This window comes from Salmo salar, chromosome 23 (assembly GCF_965601325.2).
Source record: "Salmo salar chromosome 23, fSalSal1, whole genome shotgun sequence".
Classification (NCBI taxonomy): domain Eukaryota; kingdom Metazoa; phylum Chordata; class Actinopteri; order Salmoniformes; family Salmonidae; genus Salmo; species Salmo salar.
In genome coordinates this window covers 41,602,971-41,626,543 of record NC_138313.1, presented here as the reverse complement: position 1 = coordinate 41,626,543, position 23,573 = coordinate 41,602,971, and the positions used below count along the sequence as shown (strand labels likewise).

Below are 23,573 nucleotides of genomic sequence, written 5' to 3'. Positions count from 1 at the left end.
GTACCTAATGGCAGTCAGGCTACCTCTGGCGAGCACATGGAAGGCTGTGCGGCCCCCCAAAGAAATGCCACCCCACACCATGACTGACCCACCGCCAAACCGGTCATGCTGGAGGATGTTGCAGGCAGCAGAACGTTCTCCACGGTGTTTCCAGACTCTGTCACATGTGCTCAGTGTGAACCTGCTTTCATCTATGAAGAGCACAGGGCGCCAGTGGCGAATTTGCCAATCTTGATCTTCTCTGGCAAATGCCAAACGTCCTGCACGGTGTTGGGCTGTAAGCACAACCCCCACCTGTGGACGTCGGGCCCTCATACCACCCTCATGGAGTCTGTTTCTGACCGTTTGAGCAGACACATGCACATTTGTGGCCTGCTGGAGGTCATTTTTGCAGGGCTCTGGCAGTGCGCCTCCTGCTCCTCCTTGCACAAAGGCGGAGGTAGCGGTCCTGCTGCTGGGTTGTTGCCCTCCTACGGCCTCCTCCACATCTCCTGATGTACTGGCCTGTCTCCTGGTAGCGCCTCCATGCTCTGGACACTACGCTGACAGACACAGCAAACCTTCTTGCCACAGCTCGCATTGATGTGCCATCCTGGATGAGCTGCACTACCTGAGCCACTTGTGTGGGTTGTAGACTCCGTCTCATGCTACCACTAGAGTGAAAGCACCGCCAGCATTCAAAAGTGACCAAAACATCAGCCAGGAAGCATAGGAACTGAGAAGTGGTCTGTGGTCCCCACCTGCAGAGCCACTCCTTTATTGGGGGTGTCTTGCTAATTGCCTATAATTTCCACCTGTTGTCTATTCCATTTGCACAACAGCATGTGAAATGTATTGTCAATCAGTGTTGCTTCCTAAGTGGACAGTTTGATTTCACAGAAGTGTGATTGACTTGGAGTTACATTGTGTTGTTTAAGTGTTCCCTTTATTTTTTTGAGCAGTGTATATTTTTTTAATTAAATACATATATTTTTTAAATCGCTGCACCTGCGATAACGTCTGCAAATATGTGTACACGACCAATAAAATTCTACTTGATTTTATTTGACAAGCCCTCTGCGACGCCCAGATGAAGATATAATTTCCCTTCTCAACAGTCAAGCTGTGCTACAGTGCAATTAGCCTATTTTGGGTTGCTATTGTAACATGGCTTTCAAAACCACAGTATCCAAAATCCAAGAGCATCAACTTGAGAATTTGGAGAGGGATTTGGACTAAACTTTCATTTGCATTGCTGTGGTTTCACAAATTCTCTACATCCTGATCTTTTTTTGTCAGAGCCTCCCTTTGTTCTAAATGTCACCACATTTACAGTGAAAGGGCAATAGTTGCCTTTTAATCAGGTAATTTGGGTGAGCAGAACTGCTGAGTGAAGAAGTCTCGGTTGGCTGCTTCAAATTTCTCCTCGTACAGCCAAATTACCCACTTGGTAGGATCAAAGTCACATGTGATCTCCTCTAAAAGGACATAGAAAGGATACATTCATAAATAGCCTACTTTACATGTTCACAACTGTGACATATGAGAGGTCTGCACACTATTCTTCTGCATTGCATCTATAGACAAACCTTACTACAAAATAAATGCAGTAGCCGTTATTCCGTTTTTGTTTACAACACTAAAATATCCCCTTGCCTGGCCTCATGACTAAGAGCAACAACAGACAACAACAATGGATGAATGGGCAAAATGCACTGGGAATAGTTTTACCTCACACGACTGCTCTCTCTGTCTAACAATACACCCTGAGGATGAGGACAAACGTGGGCCCTTTGCTAATGGACTGATTTTTTCTTTCCCTCTAACCTGATTTTGCCCAACACACAGAGCTTAGCTGTTACTGCACAGTCCCACTGTATGCCGGACTGACAGACTGGCCAACAGACAGAGGGTCATACACACTGGCCGACAGACAGAGGGACAGACAGGCTAGCCGACAGACAGACGGAGGGACAGACAGACTGGCCGACAGACAGACAGACACTGGCCAATAGACAGAGACAGACAGGCTGATATAGCAGTAGCTAACTACAGTAGCTAACTAGCCAGCTATCCTCTGTAGTTAGCCGGCAAGCTAGCAAGCAATGCTAAAGGGATTGCAAACGGGTTAGATTAACTCTAGCTAAACAAAAACACTTTTTCTAAATATTAGCTAGCATTTATGGAGGCCAGCCAACACGCTAGGAACTTATTTCATCCAACCTTAGAATGAAAAGGTGCCTCTCGGTCCTAAAACACATGTTTTCTGGAGACTTGTGGGAGGACTGCTTATGACGTTACCCACTGTATGCTATTTCGGTCGCCTGATCGCATCCAGACTGAGGAGAATGCTGCACACAATGCAGCCCTGACCACCTCCTGAAGTGGTCAACCAGATCTGAACACAATCACACCATAAAACCCGTCTTTTCAATGTGACCTTCGAATTCTGATAGCAGAAGTCAAATGTAAGTGTCAAGTGTAGACACAACCAAAGGGACAGACAGACTGGCCAACAGTCTAACATCACAATAACTCCCAGGCACCAAGTCACTGGCTCTGTCCGAATATCCATAGTAGCGTACAACATACTTAAACTGCATCCTAATTTCAGCGTTTTATCTTGTAGAATTCACTCGTCTTTTCCGACTCGTGTTTGACAACAGCTGATAAGAGAAATTGACGCACTGTACCAAAATGAACGAATGGCGGGAGTCAACGCAATCACGCACTAGATGATGGTTTTGGTGTACTATTTTCAAAAAGTTTACATACTATAAAGCGTTATTTTTTTTGCATACTATTTAGTAAGCTAGTATGGGTATTCAAACACGGCCACTCTCGATGACTTAACTCCTCTCTATACCATAACTCCCAGGCACAAAGTCACTCTGTTTTGTGCCAGATGCCAGTGGCCTTGAAGAACATTGAAAAACAGCCAATCAGATCCCACACATGAGACTACAGCGGATTACAGTGAGAGATTCATATTGAGATGCAAAGGAAACTAACGAACTAATGTGACATGTAACCAGTTTAAAGCCTGTCTGGGAATAAACTGAAAAACATTTCCTGTGACAAACTCAATGTTACATCTGGCAATCCAGACAGACATGTGGGGGTCATGAATGAATTACAAGTCTTTCATGGTTACACTTCACAGACATCTTTACAGTATAGTGTGAGCTAGGGGACCACTAACGCAATCCCCTCCTCTGAATTATTCACTGTTTCCAAATATATAAACTCTCCCATAGCCGATAGAGATCTAAAGTGACAGAGAGAGGTGCCTCAAGAAAACCTGCCACGGGAGAAACACGTGGCGAGACTAAAGTGTTTCTACATTAAACAATAAGAAAAAGAACAAGGTTATTCAAGTGTTCGGTGTTAAGATTCAATCCAATGCTGTAGTACTCAGTGAGTGTAGTGTTAAGATAAGACATTCAACCCAATGCTGTGGTACTTTTTATTTGTATTATTTATTACCAGGTAAGTTGACTGAGAACACATTCTCATTTATATCAACGACCTCAGGAATAGTAACAGGGGAGAGGAGGGAGATGAATCAGCCAATTACAAGTTGGGGATGATTAGGCGGCCATGATGGTATAAGGGTCAGATTGGGAATTTAGCCAGGCCCTCAGGGTTAACACCCCTACTCTTATGATAAGTGACATGGGATCTTTAGTGACCACAGAGAGTCAGTACACCCGTTTAACGTCCCATCTGAAAGACAGCACCCTACACAGGGCAAAGTCCCCAATCACTGCTCTGGGGCATTGGGATATATTTTTTTTACCAGACGAAAGAGCGCCTCCTACTGGCCCTCCAACACCACTTCCATCAGCATCTGGTTTCCCATTCTGGTACCGACCAAGGACCAACCACACTTAGCTTCAGAGGCAAGCCAGCAGTGGGATGCAGAGTGGTATGCTGCTGGAAGTGGTGTGGGAGGGCCAGTAGGAGGCACTGTTTCCTCAGTGTAGTGTTAAGACATTCAACCCAATGCTGTAGTACTCAGTGTAGTGTTTCTCATAGAGAAGGCCCAGATTGATCTTACAAATGTTAAAAAAATATATATATTTAACCTTCATTTAACTAGGCAAGTCAGTTAAGAACAAATTCTTATTTACAATAACGGCCTACCCAATTGTACTCCACCCTATGGGACTCCCAATTCGAACCAGGGACTGCAGTGCCTTAGACGCCTGCACCACTCGGGTGCCCGAAGACTAATGTTTCTCCTACATGTTGCTGTAAAGCAGCAATGTCAACAGCAGCTCCAGGTGGTGTGTCTGTGTGCAGCAGAGCACAACAGATACAGGGACGCAAACTGGTGGGGGCCCAAAAAGGTGACGCTTTTTTTTGCACTGAAATATGAAAAAAAATCCCTGATGGGGGAAAATGCAGGTTTTAACTAATTACACAGCAAAGAATATGATCTACATTAGAGGTCGACCGATTATGATTTTTCAACGCCGATGCCGATTATTGGAGGACCAAAAAAAGCTGATACCGATTAATCGGACAATTTTAATTTTTTATTTATTTGTAATAATGACAATTACAACAATACTGAATGAACACTTATTTTTATTTTAACTTAATATATCAATCAAAACAATTTAGCCTCAAATAAATAATGAAACATGTTCAATTTGGTATAAATAATGCAAAAACAACTTGTTGGAGAAGAAAGTAAAAGTGCAATATGTGCCATGTAAAAAAGCTCACGTTTAAGTTCCTTGCTCAGAACATATGAAAGCTGGTGGTTCCTTTTAACACGAGTCTTCAATATTCCCAGGTAAGAAGTTTTAGGTTGAGGTTATTGTAGGAATTATAGGACTACTTCTCTCTGTACCATTTGTATTTCATATACCTTCGACTATTGGATGTTCTTATAAGCACTTTAGTATTGCCAGTGTAACAGTATAGCTTCCGTCCCTCTCCTCGCCCCTACCTGGGCTCGAAACAGGAACACGTCGACAACAGCCACCCTCGTAGCATCAGTACCCATTGCTCCACAAAAGCCGCGGCCCTTGCAGAGCAAGGGGAACAACTACTCCAAGTCTCAGAGCGAGTGACGTTTGAAACGCTATTAGCGCGCACCCCGCTAACTAGCTAGCCATTTCACATCGGTTACACCAGCTTAATCTCGGGAGTTGATAGGCTTGAAGTCATAAACCGCACAATGCTTGAAGCATTGCGAAGAGCTGCTGGCAAACGCACGAAAGTGCTGTTTGAATGAATGCTTACGAGCCTGCTGCTGCCTACCACCGCTCAGTCAGACTGCTCTATCAAATATCAAATCAAACTTAATTATAACATAATAACACACGGAAATACGAGCCTTAGATCATTAATATGGTCAAATCGAGAAACTATAATTTAAAAAAGATTAACTAAATATGCAGGTTTAAAAATATATACTTGTGTATTGATTTTAAGAAAGGCGTTGATGTTTATGGTTAGGTACACATTGGTGCGACAACAGTGCTTTTTTCGCAAATCTCCCATTTGGCAAAGTAGGCTATGATTCAATGATAAATTAACAGGCACCGCATCGATTATATGCAACGCAGGACAAGCTAGATAAACTAGAAATATCATCAATCATGTGTAGTTAACTAGTGATTATGTTAAGATTGATTGTTTTTTATAAGATGCGTTTAATGCTCGCTAGCACCTTACCTTGGCTCCTTGCTGCACTCGCGTAACAGGTAGTCAGCCTGCCACGCAGTCTCCTCGTGGAGTGCAATGTAATCGGCCATGATCGGTGTCCAAAAATGCTGAAGTACCGATTGTTATGAAAACTTGAAATCGGCCCCAATTAATCGGCCATTCCGATCAATCGGTCAACCTCTAATCGACATGATCAGTCTCTGTGTGAAAACTAAAAAGTGGTTAATCTGAACCTAACTCGCAGCAAAAAAAATTAAGAAAGCAACCCAATGGTATTTGTTGCCTAGACTTTACTGAAAATGACAATCACGTCTTGAGAAAAAACAATACACTAATATTGCAGTTAGCCATGCCTTTATAATAGAACGCTTGTGACCACACACACAACTAAATATTGCACTTGTGAAAAAACATCTTAAAGTACAAATTGAATTTAACAGGCATTCTATATTTGCTCTATTATAGTGGCCATTATAGTAGACATCGATCAAGTGCACAAGGCTACATGTGTGCAAAAATAACATTAACTGAGTAAAAAATGTACAATCCCCCTCACTAACACACGTGTTACTGTCAAGTTCAACACAACAAAAACAATATATTTTGGCTACACTGCACATTATTACATTGTACACTTTCTGCCTGTGGACATCAGTTCTACAATGTGCCAGCAGAGCATGATACCCTTTGTTGGCATAATTGATCTCTTTCAGGCAGAGAGTACACCTGGCATACCCCTTTTTATCCACTGTATTGAGAAAGAGAGAAAGAGGGAAAATGTGTGGTGTTCCTTTCAACTCCACAGTGGCATCCAGCTTAAGCCAGGCCCAGCTCCAGCTACACTTGATCCATGAATCCACTTGTTTAACAAGCAACTCCTCATTTTCACCTAATTATCTCATTCTAAAAATTAACCACATACTGTAGAGGGAAAACATTAGTTCACAGATAGTAGTTAGTTCGTTAGATAGCATTTCACAGATTACCAGGGTCCAGTAAGCAGCTACCGCGTTATAACTTGAGGAACGACAAGGAGTCGTATACCAGTTAACACTATAGCGAATTAGTTAGGTTACTAACGTTAGCTCATCTGATGTTGTAACGTTAGCTATCTAACGTTATTTGTCTGACTTTATTAGGAAGCAAATTTTCACACCATAAACTCAATTATTTGATCAGTTAGGTGGGCTAATGTGGCTCAACATTTCTCTGGCTAGCTAACGAAGAATTCAATCCAGCTAGCAAGATACTTTATGATAACAATACTTGTTTCACCACCTCATACTTTCCAAATGCCAGTTGTTTTCGGTTACAGCTCATGAAGTATGCTTCATCACCTTCTCACCCCGTCACCGTGGTCATGCTTCTCACCTACTTGACCTCTTCATTATTGTTCAGAGGACACACTGCTGTAAATTAACTGGCAAACTGCCATTCCACTCTCCGCTCTCTCCAGAGCGCGCGCTGATGCTGTAACTAGCAAATTGGTTGTCTCTTCTCTCTTCAGTCGTGTGCTGCATCCTGTTGTTATGTGAACGATCAGCAGAGCCTTGGATACAGCCAGTATTGCTCCAAATGCGCTCGCCCAAACTTTTCTCATCGGATCTACATGAATCACGTAGGTCATTTATTTTGGATTCAAAACAGTGAATATCGCCAAAAGGTGACTAGTTTGCATCCCTGCAGATAACATTGGGTTATGGTTCCTTAGTTATTGCATTAAGGACGTACAGTAGGTATGTGACTTGGCACACTAAGACATAGCCATTCCACATCTGATAGGCTACATCTCAGAGTTTCTCTGGTGCTGGAGACATCTCAGGCACCAGGGATGTTGCTGGCCAGTCCCTCAGATAGTTGTCTATCTGGCACCTATTTAGTCCATTCTCAAGGTTTTTTTTTGTAAGCGAAGCTGTCCTCCAAGGAGAACCATAGATTGGTCTGGTAGAAATAAGGTTTGTAAACACCATTTTTTTCAGACAGCATTACACACAGACAGCAGTCATAGCACGTGATGCATGTCCAGAGTAAACCTGAGGGAAAACAGCCAGGTACATCCTGTTCTTACATGGCTAACCCCACCACTTCATTGATCTGTGCCATCCACAAGAAACACGGTAGACAACTTCAATGACACAGTCCTGTCCTAATGACCTAAGTTCTGTGCTCCCTCACTACACAAGTATTAAAAGGAAAGGATTAGCAGGAAAGTATTCAACCTCAGATACCTCGGACAATCTTCCTATTAAAACAGCCATAACACCTTGGACAATCTTCCTATTAAAACAGCCATAACACCTTGGACAATCTTCCTATTAAAAACAGCCATAACACCTTGGACAATCTTCCTATTAAAAACAGCCATAACACCTTGGACAATCTTCCTATTAAAAACAGCCATAACACCTTGGACAATCTTCCTATTAAAACAGCCATAACACCTTGGACAATCTTCCTATTAAAAACAGCCATAGCACCTTGGACAATCTTCCTATTAAAACAGCCATAACACCTTGGACAATCTTCCTATTAAAACAGCCATAACACCTTGGACAAACTTCCTATTAAAACAGCCATAGCACCTTGGACAATCTTCCTATTAAAACAGCCATAACACCTTGGACAATCTTCCTATTAAAACAGCCATAACACCTTGGACAATCTTCCTATTAAAACAGCCATAACACCTTGGACAATCTTCCTATTAAAACAGCCATAACACCTTGGACAATCTTCCTATTAAAACAGCCATAACACCTTGGACAATCTTCCTATTAAAACAGCCATAACACCTTGGTCAATCTTCCTATTAAAACAGCCATAACACCTTGGTCAATCTTCCTATTAAAACAGCCATAACACCTTGGTCAATCTTCCTATTAAAACAGCCATAGCACCTTGGACAATCTTCCTATTAAAACAGCCATAACACGCAGGAAAGTATTCAACCTCAGATACCTTGGACAATCTTCCTCTTGTTGAATAGCCACTTCGATTCCCATCTCTTATATCCAAATTAAAATGCATAAAAGGCAACATTCCCTCCTCCTGTTTGATGGTGAATAAATAACAGTACGTGGAAGCGAAGTTTAAAAATTAGCGCAAACATCAGAATTCAGCTTGGTCGCCACTAGGGGCTGGCCGATCTACAGTGACGTTTTCTGTCACTAGCTTGGCAGTGATGTGTTGTCTGTTCAGTAACAGCATTTTGGTTTGTTTGTGAATATCAAAGTTTTGAATTTAAAATGCTTTCTGATATTTAACACGAATCTGGTCCTTGTCGTCATCACTGATTTACATGTTAAAGTTTTTGGTCAACACAAATATATGTCTATGGCCTGTCAGACTCCTACGGTGAGAGGCTATCCACCTGTAGCATGGGCTGGCTTGGGTAAGGGGGACTGGGTAATTGCTGAGCGTGCTAGTAATGCTGTCATATGCATCCAGTCAATCCAAATTAATCCAATGCTTGCTTTCTGCGGGTGCCGTTAGGGTGTGTATAAGTATATGTGCGCGGTTGACTGTATGTATGCGTGTGTGTGTGTGGTTGACTGTATGTATGCGTGCGTGTGTGTGTGGTTGACTGCGTGCGTGTGTGTGTGTGGTTGACTGCGTGCGTGTGTGTTCATGTTCGTATGCGCATGTGTATACGAGCAGTTAAAACAGTGTGATGCAGATGCCACACGCACTGCTGTCCTGTAGAGGGTGATGTACGACACGGCACACGTCTTCACCAAAAAACAAATGTAACAAGCTGTAATGCAGCAGTTTATACGCCTCGCTGCTGCTGCGGAACAATACCACAACAATGAAATGTATCTAACACAACTCCTGGGTTGTGTTCATTAGGGCATGCAACGGAAAATGTGTAAGAACGTTTTTCAAACCGAAAAAAAAAACAAGCGTTTCTCTCCCTGTTTCAGTCCATTTTCTTCCATTTGATAATGAAAAAAAAGTGTTTTCTGGATTTGGCAAGACTGAATTAGGTGCCAACATAAGGAACATATAAAAAAGGTTAAGTAGGTATTAAGTATTCAGTGTTTACCTGGGGTTGTAGGTCAGATCCCATGTTGTGGAGATGTAACTTCCTATGCTAGCGACAGCCTTGGTTCGTCTGGGCCATGTGGCGAGAAGCTTGATGGGAACCAGTTGGTGACCTGAGTCTCTAGCGGGGTCAGAGCTAAAGCAGGTCCCCATCCTCAGAGGACTAACTGTAGCTTGTCTGTATATTTCTCCCTCTATCTCAGGTAGTGTTTTGGCTTGTCACTATGTCCCATCTCTTTTTCCCCCTCCTCCTCTCTTAGTCCCATGCAGTGTTAGTCTTCCCTCCGTTTGTTTCGCTCTCTCCTTCTGTCCTCTATTTCCGTATTCTGTCTCTTCCTCTCGGTCTCCTTCCTCTCCAGTGTTGCGCACATGGACACCCTTTCTCTCTCTCCACTCCAACTCAGAATGCTAATGTTTTTGCAACCGAGCACTATTGACAGAATGCCTACTGTCTCCCACGGCGCAATGTGGACACTGGACAGACGTTTGGGCCACAACACTATGTATCTACCAGCTCTCGCCATCTCTTCCTCAATTCCTCCTTTGTGTGTGTCCTCCTCCACTCCCCATCTGAGTTCTGTATGGTCGGGCCCCCACACTGCAAAGACGAGCCCCTCTTGTTTGTCTATTAGAATCAATCATGTTGAGCAGACGTCATATGCCTATGGGCCCTGGTAAAAAGTAGTGCACTAAATAGGGAATAGGGTGCCATTGGAGAAATAGTCATTGAAATAGGCCCTCTATTATTATTATTTGTTTTAATTATACACATTTTCGGGATGGTAAAACATTTTCAGTGTAAACTTAAACTACTAAAACCAGATATAAAGTATGTAGAAAAGATAAAGGAACTATATATTTTTTTATATACACTACCGTTCAAAAAGTTTGGAGTTACTTAGAAAATCCTTGTTTTTGAAAGAAAAGCACATTTGTCCATTAAAATAACAAATTGATCAAAATACAGTGTAGACATTGTTAATGTTGTAAATGACTATTGTAGCTGGAAACGGCAGACGAAAAGGCCAGCATCCCAGAGTCGCCTCTTCACTGTTGACATTTAGACTAGTGTTTTGCCGGTACTATTTAATGAAGCTGCCAGTTGAGGACTTGTGAGGCGTCTGTTTCTCAAACTTGACACTCTAATGTACTTGTCCTCTTGCTCAGTTGTGCACTGGGGCCTCCAAATCCTCTTTCTATTCTGGTTAGAGCCAGTTTGCGCTGTTCTGTGAAGGGAGTAGTACACAGCGTTGTATGAGATCTTCAGCTTCTTGCCGTGGAATAGCCTTCATTTCTCAGAACAAGAATAGACTGACGAGTTACAGAAGAAAGTTCTTTGTTTCTGACCATTTTGAGCCTGTAATCGAACCCACAAATGCTGATGCTCCAGATACTCAACAAGTCTAAAGAGACCAGTTTTATTGCTTCTTTAATCAGAACATTTTCACCTGTGCTAACATAATTGCAAAAGGGTTTTCTAATGATCAATTAGCCTTTTAAAATGATAAACTTGGATTAGGTAACACAATGTGCCATTGGAACACAGGAGTGATGGTTGCTGATAATGGGCCTCTGTATGTGTTAAAGGAATTTTATATCTTGATGATAATAATCAATAATCAATTCGCCTTGACTAATGCCCAAGGTTTGTAAGACAATGGGTTATAATAATTAGGCAAGGACTCAGCTTTCTGCAAAAGGTATCTGTAGCTTTATTCAGAGAACGTTCTGAGGTCAGGATAACAAAACAGTCATTATATAGTTCTTGCTTACTTACGCACATGCATTTACACACAATCCGTTGGTGACCTGCATCCCCCATAGACTTCTTACACTGTTTATCACTATCCAGCCCTCAGCCAGTTCTTTTCCCTCAAGGTTCAAGAACTCTTTGAAGCTTTCACTCCCTTGACCATCTGCCCCTCTATCTCTCTATACTAATTGCATACACACATTTCTTTCCCTCTCCAGTGGTTCCTGGACTTTCCGGAACTAATCAGACTAATCGATCCCTACATTGATCATTACATTGATTATTCATTAAACCTGCTGTATGACTAATAATTCATCATGTTTTATTGATTCATTTACATTTATTAGATAATTCTCTTATCAGTATGCCTATGTAGATATTCCATAAAAAATGCAGTTTCCAGCTACAATAGTCATTTACAACATTAACAAATGTCTACACTGTATTTCTGATGAATTCAATGTTATTTTAAAAGGACACAAAAAAAGTGTTTTTCTTTAAAAAATAAGGACATTTCTAAGTGACCCCAAACTTTTGAACGGTAGTATAGGTCCATTAGTCAGGGATAATTGAAAATTCCAAAAATAATGAATTTAGCGTGATAGATTTTGTTATTATGGTTGAGCACAATAATACAGAATTAGTAATGCTCATTATGCCTAGAATTGCAATATTTTTTCTCAGCACCATGGCAGAATATGTAGAATTACAGCCCCTTTTTGAATTACTAGAATAGGTATTTCCATTCAAGTGGTGTGAGTGAGGGGCTTTGTCCGCTCTAGTAATTCTATTTCTATGCTTTCTCCCGTCGGTCAGGCTTGTGGCCAACACAACAATCCCACACTGCCCAACAGAGATCCAAGCTGGTAGAAACTAGATTACCACTCCGAGAGCCCAAAACAGTGGGTGGGTATTATTCTTTTTTTTCAAGTGATGTCTTCATTTAATATATCCGTCAAGGTTTGTTTGCGTACATCTTTCTCTACTAGAGAGAAAGAATGAGAGAGAGATTCCATCCTCGGAGGCCTGGACCTCACCTATAGCCCTCGTTTGACGTCCATCAACCTGTTCTGTCAGTATTCGTCCTTGGGAGTTTGTGCTCTTTGTATCCCTTTTGTCTGGCTGTACGAGTGGGAACCTTGTGTAGAAATAACAAGCTGAAGTAATAACATCCTCACAGTCCAATATCCTATTCTAATGGGGAGGACTACTTCCAAAGGTTGTGTTTCTAGAACATCTCTAGAGATATGTCTGCTCTGGCCAGCACTGCTACTGACTGACTGAGCACGTTTTCATATTTTTTACAATAGCAAAGAGCGCTCTCCAGTATAATGTGTTTTTCATTGTCTTTGGATGCTCTCTCAGTTGTCTAAATGATGATCTTCTCCCCCTGTGGTCTGACTGTCCACTTGAAGTTATGCCCTTAGAACAGTGCAGTCTGTTTTTATTGTATGTGTGTGTATGCCTTAACCCCCACATGTCTTGTATAACTCCATAACAAGACAATCCCGCCCCTCCACCTTACTATTATCTACTTCTGGCATTCTCTTAACTTAAGCCTAGGTGTCCAGCTAGCGTGACAACTTCCAGTGAAACTGGAGGGCGCGCAATTCAAATAAATAATCCTAAAAAGTATGGTTATTAAACATTTAGGTACATATGTGTCTTATAATAGGTTAAAAGCTTAAATTCTTGTTAATCTAACGGCACTGTCCGAATTACAGTAGCTATTACAGCGAAAACATGCCATGCGATTGTTTGAGGATGGCTCCCCACATCAAAATATTTTTCCACCAGCACAGGTTTCATGAATTCACAAATAGCGATTAAATATTCACTGACTTTTTGAAAATCTTCCTCTGATTTGTCATCCAAAGAGTCCCAGCTATAACATGTAGTGTCATTTTGTTCGATAAAATCCTTCTTTATATCCCAAAAAAGTCTGTTTAGTTGGCGCCATCGATTTGAGTAATCCACTCGTTCAACACGCAGAGAAAGGAATCCAAAAATCTACCCCTAAACTTTGTTTCAACAAGTCAAAATACGTTTCTATTTACTCCTCAGATACCCGAAAATGTAATCAAACTATAATACACTGCTCAAAAAAATAAAGGGAACACTTAAACAACACAATGTAACTCCAAGTCAATCACACTTCTGTGAAATCAAACTGTCCACTTCGGAAGCAACACTGATTGACAAATTTCACATGCTGTTGTGCAAATGGAATAGACAACAGGTGGAAATTATAGGCAATTAGCAAGACACCCCCAATAAATGAGTGGTTCTGCAGGTGGGGACCACAGACCACTTCTCAGTTCCTATGCTTCCTGGCTGATGTTTTGGTCACTTTTGAATGCTGGCGGTGCTTTCACTCTAGTGGTAGCATGAGACGGAGTCTACAACCCACACAAGTGGCTCAGGTAGTGCAGCTCATCCAGGATGGCACATCAATGCGAGCTGTGGCAAGAAGGTTTGCTGTGTCTGTCAGCGTAGTGTCCAGAGCATGGAGGCGTTACCAGGAGACAGGCCAGTACATCAGGAGACGTGGAGGAGGCCGTAGGAGGGCAACAACCCAGCAGCAGGACCCCTGCCTCCGCCTTTGTGCAAGGAGGAGCAGGAGGAGCACTGCCAGAGCCCTGCAAAAATGACCTTCAGCAGGCCACAAATGTGTATGTGTCTGCTCAAACGGTTAGAAACAGACTCCATGAGGGTGGTATGAGGGCCCGACGTCCACAGGTGGGGGTTGTGCTTACAGCCCAACACCGTGCAGGACATTTGGCATTTGCCAGAGAACACCAAGATTGGCAAATTCTCCACTGGCGCCCTGTGCTCTTCATAGATGAAAGCAGGTTCACACTGAGCACATGTGACAGACGTGACAGAGTCTGGAGACGCCGTGGAGAACGTTCTGCTGCCTGCAACATCCTCCAGCATGACCGGTTTGGCGGTGGGTCAGTCATGGTGTGGGGTGGCATTTCTTTGGGGGGGGCCGCACAGCCTCCATGTGCTCGCCAGAGGTAGCCTGACTGCCATTAGGTACCGAGATGAGATCCTCAGACCCCTTGTGAGACCATATGCTGGTGCGGTTGGCCCTGGGTTCCTCCTAATGCAAGACAATGCTAGACCTCATGTGGCTGGAGTGTGTCAGCAGTTCCTGCAAGAGGAAGGCATTGATGCTATGGACTGGCCCGCCCGTTCCCCAGACCTGAATCCAATTGAGCACATCTGGGACATCATGTCTCGCTCCATCCACCAACGCCACATTGCACCACAGACTGTCCAGGAGTTGGCGGATGCTTTAGTCCAGGTCTGGGAGGAGATCCCTCAGGAGACTATCCGCCACCTCATCAGGAGCATGCCCAGGCGTTGTAGGGAGGTCATACAGGCACGTGGAGGCCACACACACACTACTGAGCCTCATTTTGACTTGTTTTAAGGACATTACATCAAAGTTGGATCAGCCTGTAGTGTGGTTTTCCACTTTAGTTTTGAGTGTGAGTCCAAATCCAGACCTCCATGGGTTGATAAATTGGATTTCCATTGATTTATTTTTGTGTGATTTTGTTGTCAGCACATTCAACAATGTAAAGAAAAAAGTATTTAATAAGATTATTTAATTCATTCAGATCTAGGATGTGTTAATTTTAGTGCTCCCTTTATTTTTTTGAGCAGTGTATTTCTTACAGAAAGTAGTATGTTCAATAGGAATCTGATTTTACAACAGGTGCGTCCTGTCTTCATGGCGCGCCCAAACACGAATTTCCAAGACTGTGTCCCTGTTCTAAAACTGATATTTCTTTTTCGTTTTGGAAGTTACAAGCCTGAAACCTCGAACATAGACTGCTAACACCCCGTGGAAGCCATAGCAGCCTGGGCACTAATTTTCAGTATGCTCTATACTTGCCATTGTAAGAGCTTCATCTCAACAAAGAAAATATAAAAAAAATAATTCCAGTTGGTTTTTCTTTGGATTTTCTCCTACCATATCTATTGTGTTATATTCTCCTACATTATTTAAACATTTCTACAAACTTCTACATTTTTTCTTTCCAATGGTACCAATTATATGCTTATCCTGGCTTCAGGGCCTGAGCAACAGGCAGTTTACTTTGGACACGTCAGTCAGGCGGAAATTGAGGGGGAAAAAAAGGGGCCTAGTCCTAATTAAGAGACATGAATACCACAGACAACGTGGGAGAGTTCTGGTGAAATGCCCTCACAATGTTTCTCTCCAGTAGTGTGGTCTTGCCTGGTCCCAGATCTGTTTGTGCCGTCTTACCAACTCCTACGATCATTGTCACGCCATTTGGAGAAAAAAACTGAGCTGGTGGAAACTACATTCCACTCAGAGAGCCCAAAACAGTGGGTGGGTATTATCCTTTATTTTCAAGTGATGTTTTCATTTAATATACCTGTCAAGGTTTGTTTGCGTACATCTTTCTTTACTAGAGAGAAAGAATGAGATATACAGAAACAGAAGGGTAGAGTAGCCGAGAGGGTGATAGTCTACTGACAGTGTGTTAGACTCAGGGCATTTATACTACACTAAACACAAATATAAAAGATTTTACTGAGTTACAGTTCATATAAGGAAATCAGTCTATTGAAATAAATTCATTAGGCCCTAATCTATGGAGTTCACATGACTGGGAATACAGATACACATCTCTTGGTCACAGATACCTTAAAAAAGTAGCGCCGTGGATCAGAAAACCAGTCTGTTTTGAACACCATTTACCTCATGCAGCGCAACACATCTCCTTTGCTGATTAGGCTGTTGAATGTTGTCCCACTCCTCTTCAATGGCTGTGCGAAGTTTCTGGATATTGGCGAGAATTGTAACACACTGTCGTAACAATCGATCCAGAGCATCCCAAACATGCTCAATTGGTAACATGTCTGGTGAGTATGTAGGCCATGGAAGGACTGGGACATTTTCAGCTTCCAGGAATTGTGTACAGATCCTTGCGACACGGGGCTGTACATTATCATGCTGAAACATGAATGGCACAACAATGGGCCTCAGGATCTTGTCACGGTATTTCTGTGCATTCAAATTGCCATCGATAAAATGCAATTGTGTTTGTTGTCCGTAGCCTATGCCTGTCCATACCATTACCCAGTGGTGGAAAAAGTACCCAATTGTCATACTTGAGTAAAAGTAAAGCTACCTTAATAGAAAATGAGTCTGACTCAAGTAAAAGTCACCCAGTAAAATACTACTTGAGTAAAAGTCTAAAAGTATTAGGTTTTAAATATACTGAAGTATCAAAAGTAAATGTAATTTTTAAAATATACTTAACTATCAAAAGTAAAAGTATGAATAATAAATTCCTTATATTAGCAAAACGGCACAATTTTATTGTTTTATTTATTTATTTATGGAAAGCCAGGGGCAGGCTCCAACACTCAAGACATAATTTACAAATTAAGCATTTGTGTTTAGTGAGTCAGATGAGAGGCAGTAGGAATGACTAGGGTTGTTCTCTTTAAGTGTGTGAATTGAACAATTTTCTGTCCTGCTAAGCATTCAAAATGTAACGAGTACTTTTGGGTGTCAGGGAACATGTATGGAGTACATATACATGATTTTCTTTAGGAATGTAGTGAAGTAAAAATATAAATAGTAAAGTACAGATACTTTAAAGTAGTTTTTTGGGGTATTTTTATTTAAGTACTTTACACCACTGCCATTTCCCCACCGCCACTATGGGGCACTCTGTTCACAACATTGACATCAGGAAAACGTTCGCCCAAGGGACGCCATACGGTCTGCGGTTGTGAGGCCGGTTGGACGTACTGGCAAATTCTCTAAAATGACATTGGAGGTGGCTTCTGGTAGAGAAATGAACATTCAATTCTCTGGCAACATCTCTGGTGGACATTCCTTCAGTCAGCATGCCAATTCCATGCTCCCTCAAAATTTGAGACATCTGTGGCATTGTGTTGTGTGACAAAACTGCACATTTTAGAGTGGCCTTTTATTGTCCTCAGCACATGGTGCACCTGTGTAATGATCATGCTGTTTAATCAGCTTCTTGATATGCCTTAACCGTCAGGTGGATAGATTATCTTGGCAAAGGAGAAATGCTCACTAACAGGGATATAAACAAATTTGAGAGATAAGCTTTTTGTGCTTATGGAAAATTCCTGGGATCTGTTATTTCAGCTCATGAAACATGGGGCCAACACTTTACATGTTGCGTTGACATTTTTGTTCAGTATATAAACAAGTGTTACTGATCAGAACACTAACTTCACAGCAGAAATAAACACAGCCCTGGTATGATGTTAGAGCAACAGCACAACAGATATAGAATGTATATTCTGGTAACCCTGGTTTCCAGTTAGGCCTCCATTCTCAGCACTACACCAGGGGTCTACAACCTCTAATTCTCAGCACTCTATAGACTACTACACCAGGGGTCTACAACCTCCATTCTCAGCACTCTATAGACTACTACACCAGGGGTCTACAACCTCCATTCTCAGCACTCTATAGACTACTACACCAGGGGTCTACAACCTCCATTCTCAGCACTCTATAGACTACTACACCAGGGGTCTACAACCTCCATTCTCAGCACTCTATAGACTACTACACCAGGGGTCTACAACCTCCATTCTCAGCACTCTATAGACTACTACACCAGGGGTCTACAACCTTTTCTTGCCCAGGGACCCCCTCCCAGGCAAACGGGCGAGCCAGGAAACCCATCATACATTAAAAAAAAGATTGTCACGTCTTTGTCTTATCAGGTGAATGATAATGGCAAGGGGAAGTAATCAACATTTTAAAATGAATAGATTTGGTAGATCATTATTTCAACCTCCCCACATTATAACTGAAAGAGGAAGTGTAAACTTTAACATAGCCTATTAGCTAGAAAGGTAACTCCAAACACATTTTCACTAAGAACAGCTGTTTAGCTGGTTAAACAAAGGTTAGCCGTGTGTTGGCAGAAATGTATGTCCAATTCAAGAAAGCTCACCAGCAGCTAGCAGTACTCGCCTCATGGTAGGCCATTTCCTTTTTCACCGCTTGTCAGATTCTCCACTGAGTCTAATTGTCTGCAATGAGTGTAGTTCTCAATTTTAGTAGTGGAGAAATCATTTGAAAGAAGATATTCTCCTATTTTCTACTGTAGGTATGTAATTCAAAATCTGTTTATTCTGTTGTTGCGAGCAAACATATACATACATACATACATACATACATACATATATATATACACACACACACACACACATATATACACACACATACACATATATACACACACACACACACACACACACACACACACACACACACACACTACATACATACATACATACATACACACACACACGCACGAGGACCCCCGGGTTGAATACCACTGCACTACACAGTATATGCTATTGTAACAGAGTGCATAGGTTTATCTTCTCATGACCCTCAAGTTCTACACACATAAAAACACGCAAATAATGTGAAAGCACATTTCAATTCACACTACAAATAGCAGCTCTGCTGATTATTAAAATATATATATATATATATATATATATATATATATATATATATATACATATACACACATCTGTGGATATGAGTTGAGATATAGGCTACAATCTACTAATAGATAAGAAATCTAAGAGAGCACCGGCTGGGGGTAGTTAGAGAAAGGGTTTCAATCCCAGTCTTAACTCTGGTACAGCTGGACACACACACGGCAATAGTCTATTATTCATTACCTTATCATCTTTATCAGAGGCACACACACATGCGCACCAGTGGCAAACTTATGCTTTAACTGAACTGGGAGACCAGGGGCCAGATTCACAAATCACTACTTACGAAAAAACGTGAGAAGTTTTTTCAATTTTCACCGAAAATAACATACCCAAATCTAACTGCCTGCAGCTCAGGACCTGAAGCAAGGATATGCATATTATTGATACCATTTGAAAGGAAACACTTGGTAGTTTGTGAAATTAATGTTGGAGAATATGACACATTAGATCTGGTAAAAGATAATACAAACAAAAAAACTTGCATTTTCTATTATTAATTTTTTTCCCCATCAAAAAAGACAAAGCCCATCATATAATATTGCCGTTTAGGCACAATTTAGATTTTGGCCACTAGATGGAAGCAGTGTGTGTGCAAAGTTTCAGATTGATCCAGTGAAGCATTACAATACTGGACAATATTTTGTATCAAGTCTGCCCAAATGTGCCGAATTGGTCAATTGAAACATTTAAGTACATAACTATATGAGAACATACAAAAATAATATGGTAATACAAAATGTAAGTTTACAAACTCCCAGGAATGTCATACATGATGGATCATTAGCTTACACACTAACTTTCATACATCTAGATGGCCGGGCGGGGTGGGTGTGAGCAAGTTGAGCAAGTTGATCAGTTTAATGATTGACTAAATTCAACACCTGGTCTTCCAGGTGGGTTAAAGCAAAATCCTGCATACAGTTCAGGGCCCTATAAAATATTTTTAAATGTTTTGATTTATCCCATTTAGTTTTTTCCCCCAAATTACGTTTTCTCCTTTTGTTTTCCAGGTTTCCGTTTCCACTATTTTGTTTTTATTGAAAAATATCTAAATTGGATGTTCTAAGTCTTCAACAATGCTTAAACCACATCAGGTGACCACTTTTAAGGTCTAGGAAAATGTTGGGCTGCAGCTACCCTTTAAATCCAGTGCACCCCTAGCAAGAGGCTGTTGTTTGGTGATGTTTTTGTAGCACGCATGTGTTGGTAGAGCTTGATAAACACTGGATTGATGCAAATAATCATGATATCATTGCCTACTTTGTAGTTAACATTTAATTGAGAAGGTTTTTGGGAAAGCCTTTCCATCTACCAGAAGATTTTTAATTAGCATCGTCGCTAACGGCTACACAAAGTGCTAGCTGTGCACACCCCGCAGATACACAGAAGGGGAATACACTTTGCCTCTTCAGGAAATACAAATCACTGATGCATTCTGTTCATGTCTTATGATAAACCTGGGCAAATTAATTAATTTAATACATTTTAGTTGATTCCCTACTAATAAGTTCAATACATTTTTGAATATTGTTGAATTGTGTTTTGTCTGGATTCCGTATTGCAGATTTTATAGTGCACCACATACCCTGTGTCTCTCCAGGAACAGATTTTATAGTGCGCTACATACCCTGCGGCTCTCCAGGAACAGATTTTATAGTGCACTACATACCCTGCGGCTCTCCAGGAACAGGGTTTATAGTGCACTACATACCCTGCGGCTCTCCAGGAACAGATTTTATAGTGCGCCACATACCCTGCGGCTCTCCAGGAACAGGGTTTATAGTGCACCACATACCCTGCGGCTCTCCAGGAACAGATTTTATAGTGCACTACATACCCTGCGGCTCTCCAGGAACAGATTTTATAGTGCACCACATACCCTGCGGCTCTCCAGGAACAGATTTTATAGTGCACTACATACCCTGCGGCTCTCCAGGAACAGATTTTATAGTGCACTACATACCCTGCGGCTCTCCAGGAACAGATTTTATAGTGCACTACATACCCTGTGTCTCTCCAGGAACAGGGTTTATAGTGCGCTACATACCCTGCGGCTCTCCAGGAACAGGGTTTATAGTGCCCTACATACCCGGCGGCTCTCCAGGAACAGATTTTATAGTGCACTACATACCCTGCGGCTCTCCAGGAACAGATTTTATAGTGCACTACATACCCTGCGGCTCTCCAGGAACAGGGTTGCCGACCCCTGGTCTCAATTGTTAGTTCTCAAATATGATCTTATTAAAAAATGTATAGTTGTATAGTTCCTACAAATGTATAGTTCCTACAAAAATGTATAGTTATCTACATATTTTATATATGGTTTTAGTTGTTTAAGTTTACGCTGAAAACGTTTTACCATTCTGAAAATTATAGCAGTGGGCCGTCGCTGCTAAATCGTTACCGACACTCCCGAAAATATGATAACAATTATAAAAAAATGTTTTAATCATTTTCGGAATGGTAAAACATTTTGACAACACACACACAGTGGTGGGATCAGTGACTATGCAGGGCCTCATAACTGGCCATGCCCCCAACATGGCAAACATCAAAAGTACCCAGCATGGAAACAATGTGCAAAGATCCCACACTAAGATCATGAGACAGGTGTAACCATGGAGATCTGATATGCAGCGTAACAAGCACAGGCAGGAGGGTGAACTGGAGAAATAAAGCTAATTCTACTCTGACATCTGGGTTTTGTTTAGTGTGAGTCACATACACTTACAAAAACACATACGCACACACGTTTGCTTACAGACACACAAACAGGATTTCTGTATTCCCCTATCGAGCTCTGAAAGGCCTTAATACATACACACACACACACGCAAAATGCACAAGGAAGGCTTATCTTTAGATGCCATTCTCCAACTCAATGTGGACAGGAACAAAGAAAGTGGTTTTAATGTTACATTTACATTTGAGCCTTTCAGTCTTTTCTCTCTGCCCACCCAAGACATTGTCAGTCAGTCAGAGAACTGGAATAACACAGTCATTATAATGTGACTCCCAAAAGGCACCCTTATTCCCTACATAGTGCATTACATTTGACCAGAGCCCTATGGGTCCGGGTCAAAAGTAGTGCACAATATAGGGAATAGGGGTGCCATTTGAGACGCAGATTAAAATATTCCCATCCTAACATGAAGCCTACAATGCTGACAAGATACAAGGTACAGTACTAAAAACAGTCTTTACCATAGCAAATATAATGTTATACAGAGTAGGCCTGAAGTGAAGAAAAACACACACAATAACTATGGAGTGCTTATGAATTATTAGGAGATAAAAATCATAGGTTGTGGGAAGCAAAACCTGGCAGGTTTGTATTGTTATATACAACAGACAAATGGGGATTTTCATTTCAGTATAGACTTAATTGCATATTCACCAAAAAACTCAAAAGCCACTAGTCTGGTCTCTCAACAATAAATTGTCTATTAGCAAACAGATGTGAATAAACAATGACTCTTTCGAATCTAATACATTCTTAATGTGCCATTTAAAACAATGCATCCATCACCCTCCCCAAGTAATAATGAGTCATTCAAGATATTTTACAAGATTAAAATGCTGTCTTTGCAACGGGACAAAGTTAAAGACGGAAGCTGAGTTTATGAAGTACTCTATGGGCGCCAGTCAAACATATTACACTGTTTGAGTCAGGTTGGATCCTTACTTTTCAGCATCAGGAATCATATCTCATGAAGAAGCCTCAGGAATCATATGTCATGAAAAAGCATCAGGAATCATATCTCATGAAGAAGCATCAGGAATCATATCTCATGAAGATCTTTAGTATGAACCTTACTCATTAGTCAACACACACTCCTCCACACTCTGCACACGCACACCCAAACACCTGACACCCAAACACCTGACATAAATGTAGAAATCAGGCATTCTTATGGCTCTCACCACCGGAACTACCACAGACCCCAGCTTCAACACGAATATGTCCACCACCACCAGAACTACCACAGACCCCAGCTTCAACACGAACGTGTCCAGCACCACCAGAACTACCACAGACCCCAGCTTCAACACGAATATGTCCACCACCACCAGAACTACCACAGACCCCAGCTTCAACACGAACGTGTCCAGCACCACCAGAACTACCACAGACCCCAGCTTCAACACGAATGTGTCCACCACCACCAGAACTACCACAGACCCCAGCTTCAACACGAATGTGTCCACCACCACCAGAACTACCACAGACCCCAGCTTCAACACGAATGTGTCCAGCACCACCAGAACTACCACAGACCCCAGCTTCAACACGAACGTGTCCAGCACCACCAGAACTACCACAGACCCCAGCTTCAACACGAATGTGTCCAGCACCACCAGAACTACCACAGACCCCAGCTTCAACACGAATGTGTCCAGCACCACCAGAACTACCACAGACCCCAGCCTCAACACGAATGTGTCCACCACCACCAGAACTACCACAGACCCCAGCTTCAACACGAATGTGTCTACCACCACCGGAGCTACCACAGACCCCAGCCTCAACATGAACCCCAGCAGACAACAAGCT

General features: G+C 41.9%; 1 protein-coding gene across 3 annotated transcripts in view; it reads right to left on the bottom strand.

Moving 5' to 3' along the window:
- The window catches only part of LOC106584624 (pleckstrin homology domain-containing family A member 7), a 187,065-nt gene that overhangs the window by 147,935 nt on the left and 15,557 nt on the right, over positions 1-23,573 (bottom strand). The window contains exon 1 of one of the 3 annotated variants that reach the window (XM_045706212.2): positions 9,707-10,195. The exons of the other annotated variants lie outside the window; for them this stretch is intronic. Coding sequence (XP_045562168.2) covers positions 9,707-9,858 — 152 coding nt within the window. The 5' untranslated portion in view covers positions 9,859-10,195. Of the gene's footprint in view, positions 1-9,706; positions 10,196-23,573 lie in introns of those variants that run through there. 3 annotated transcript variants of the gene reach the window in all.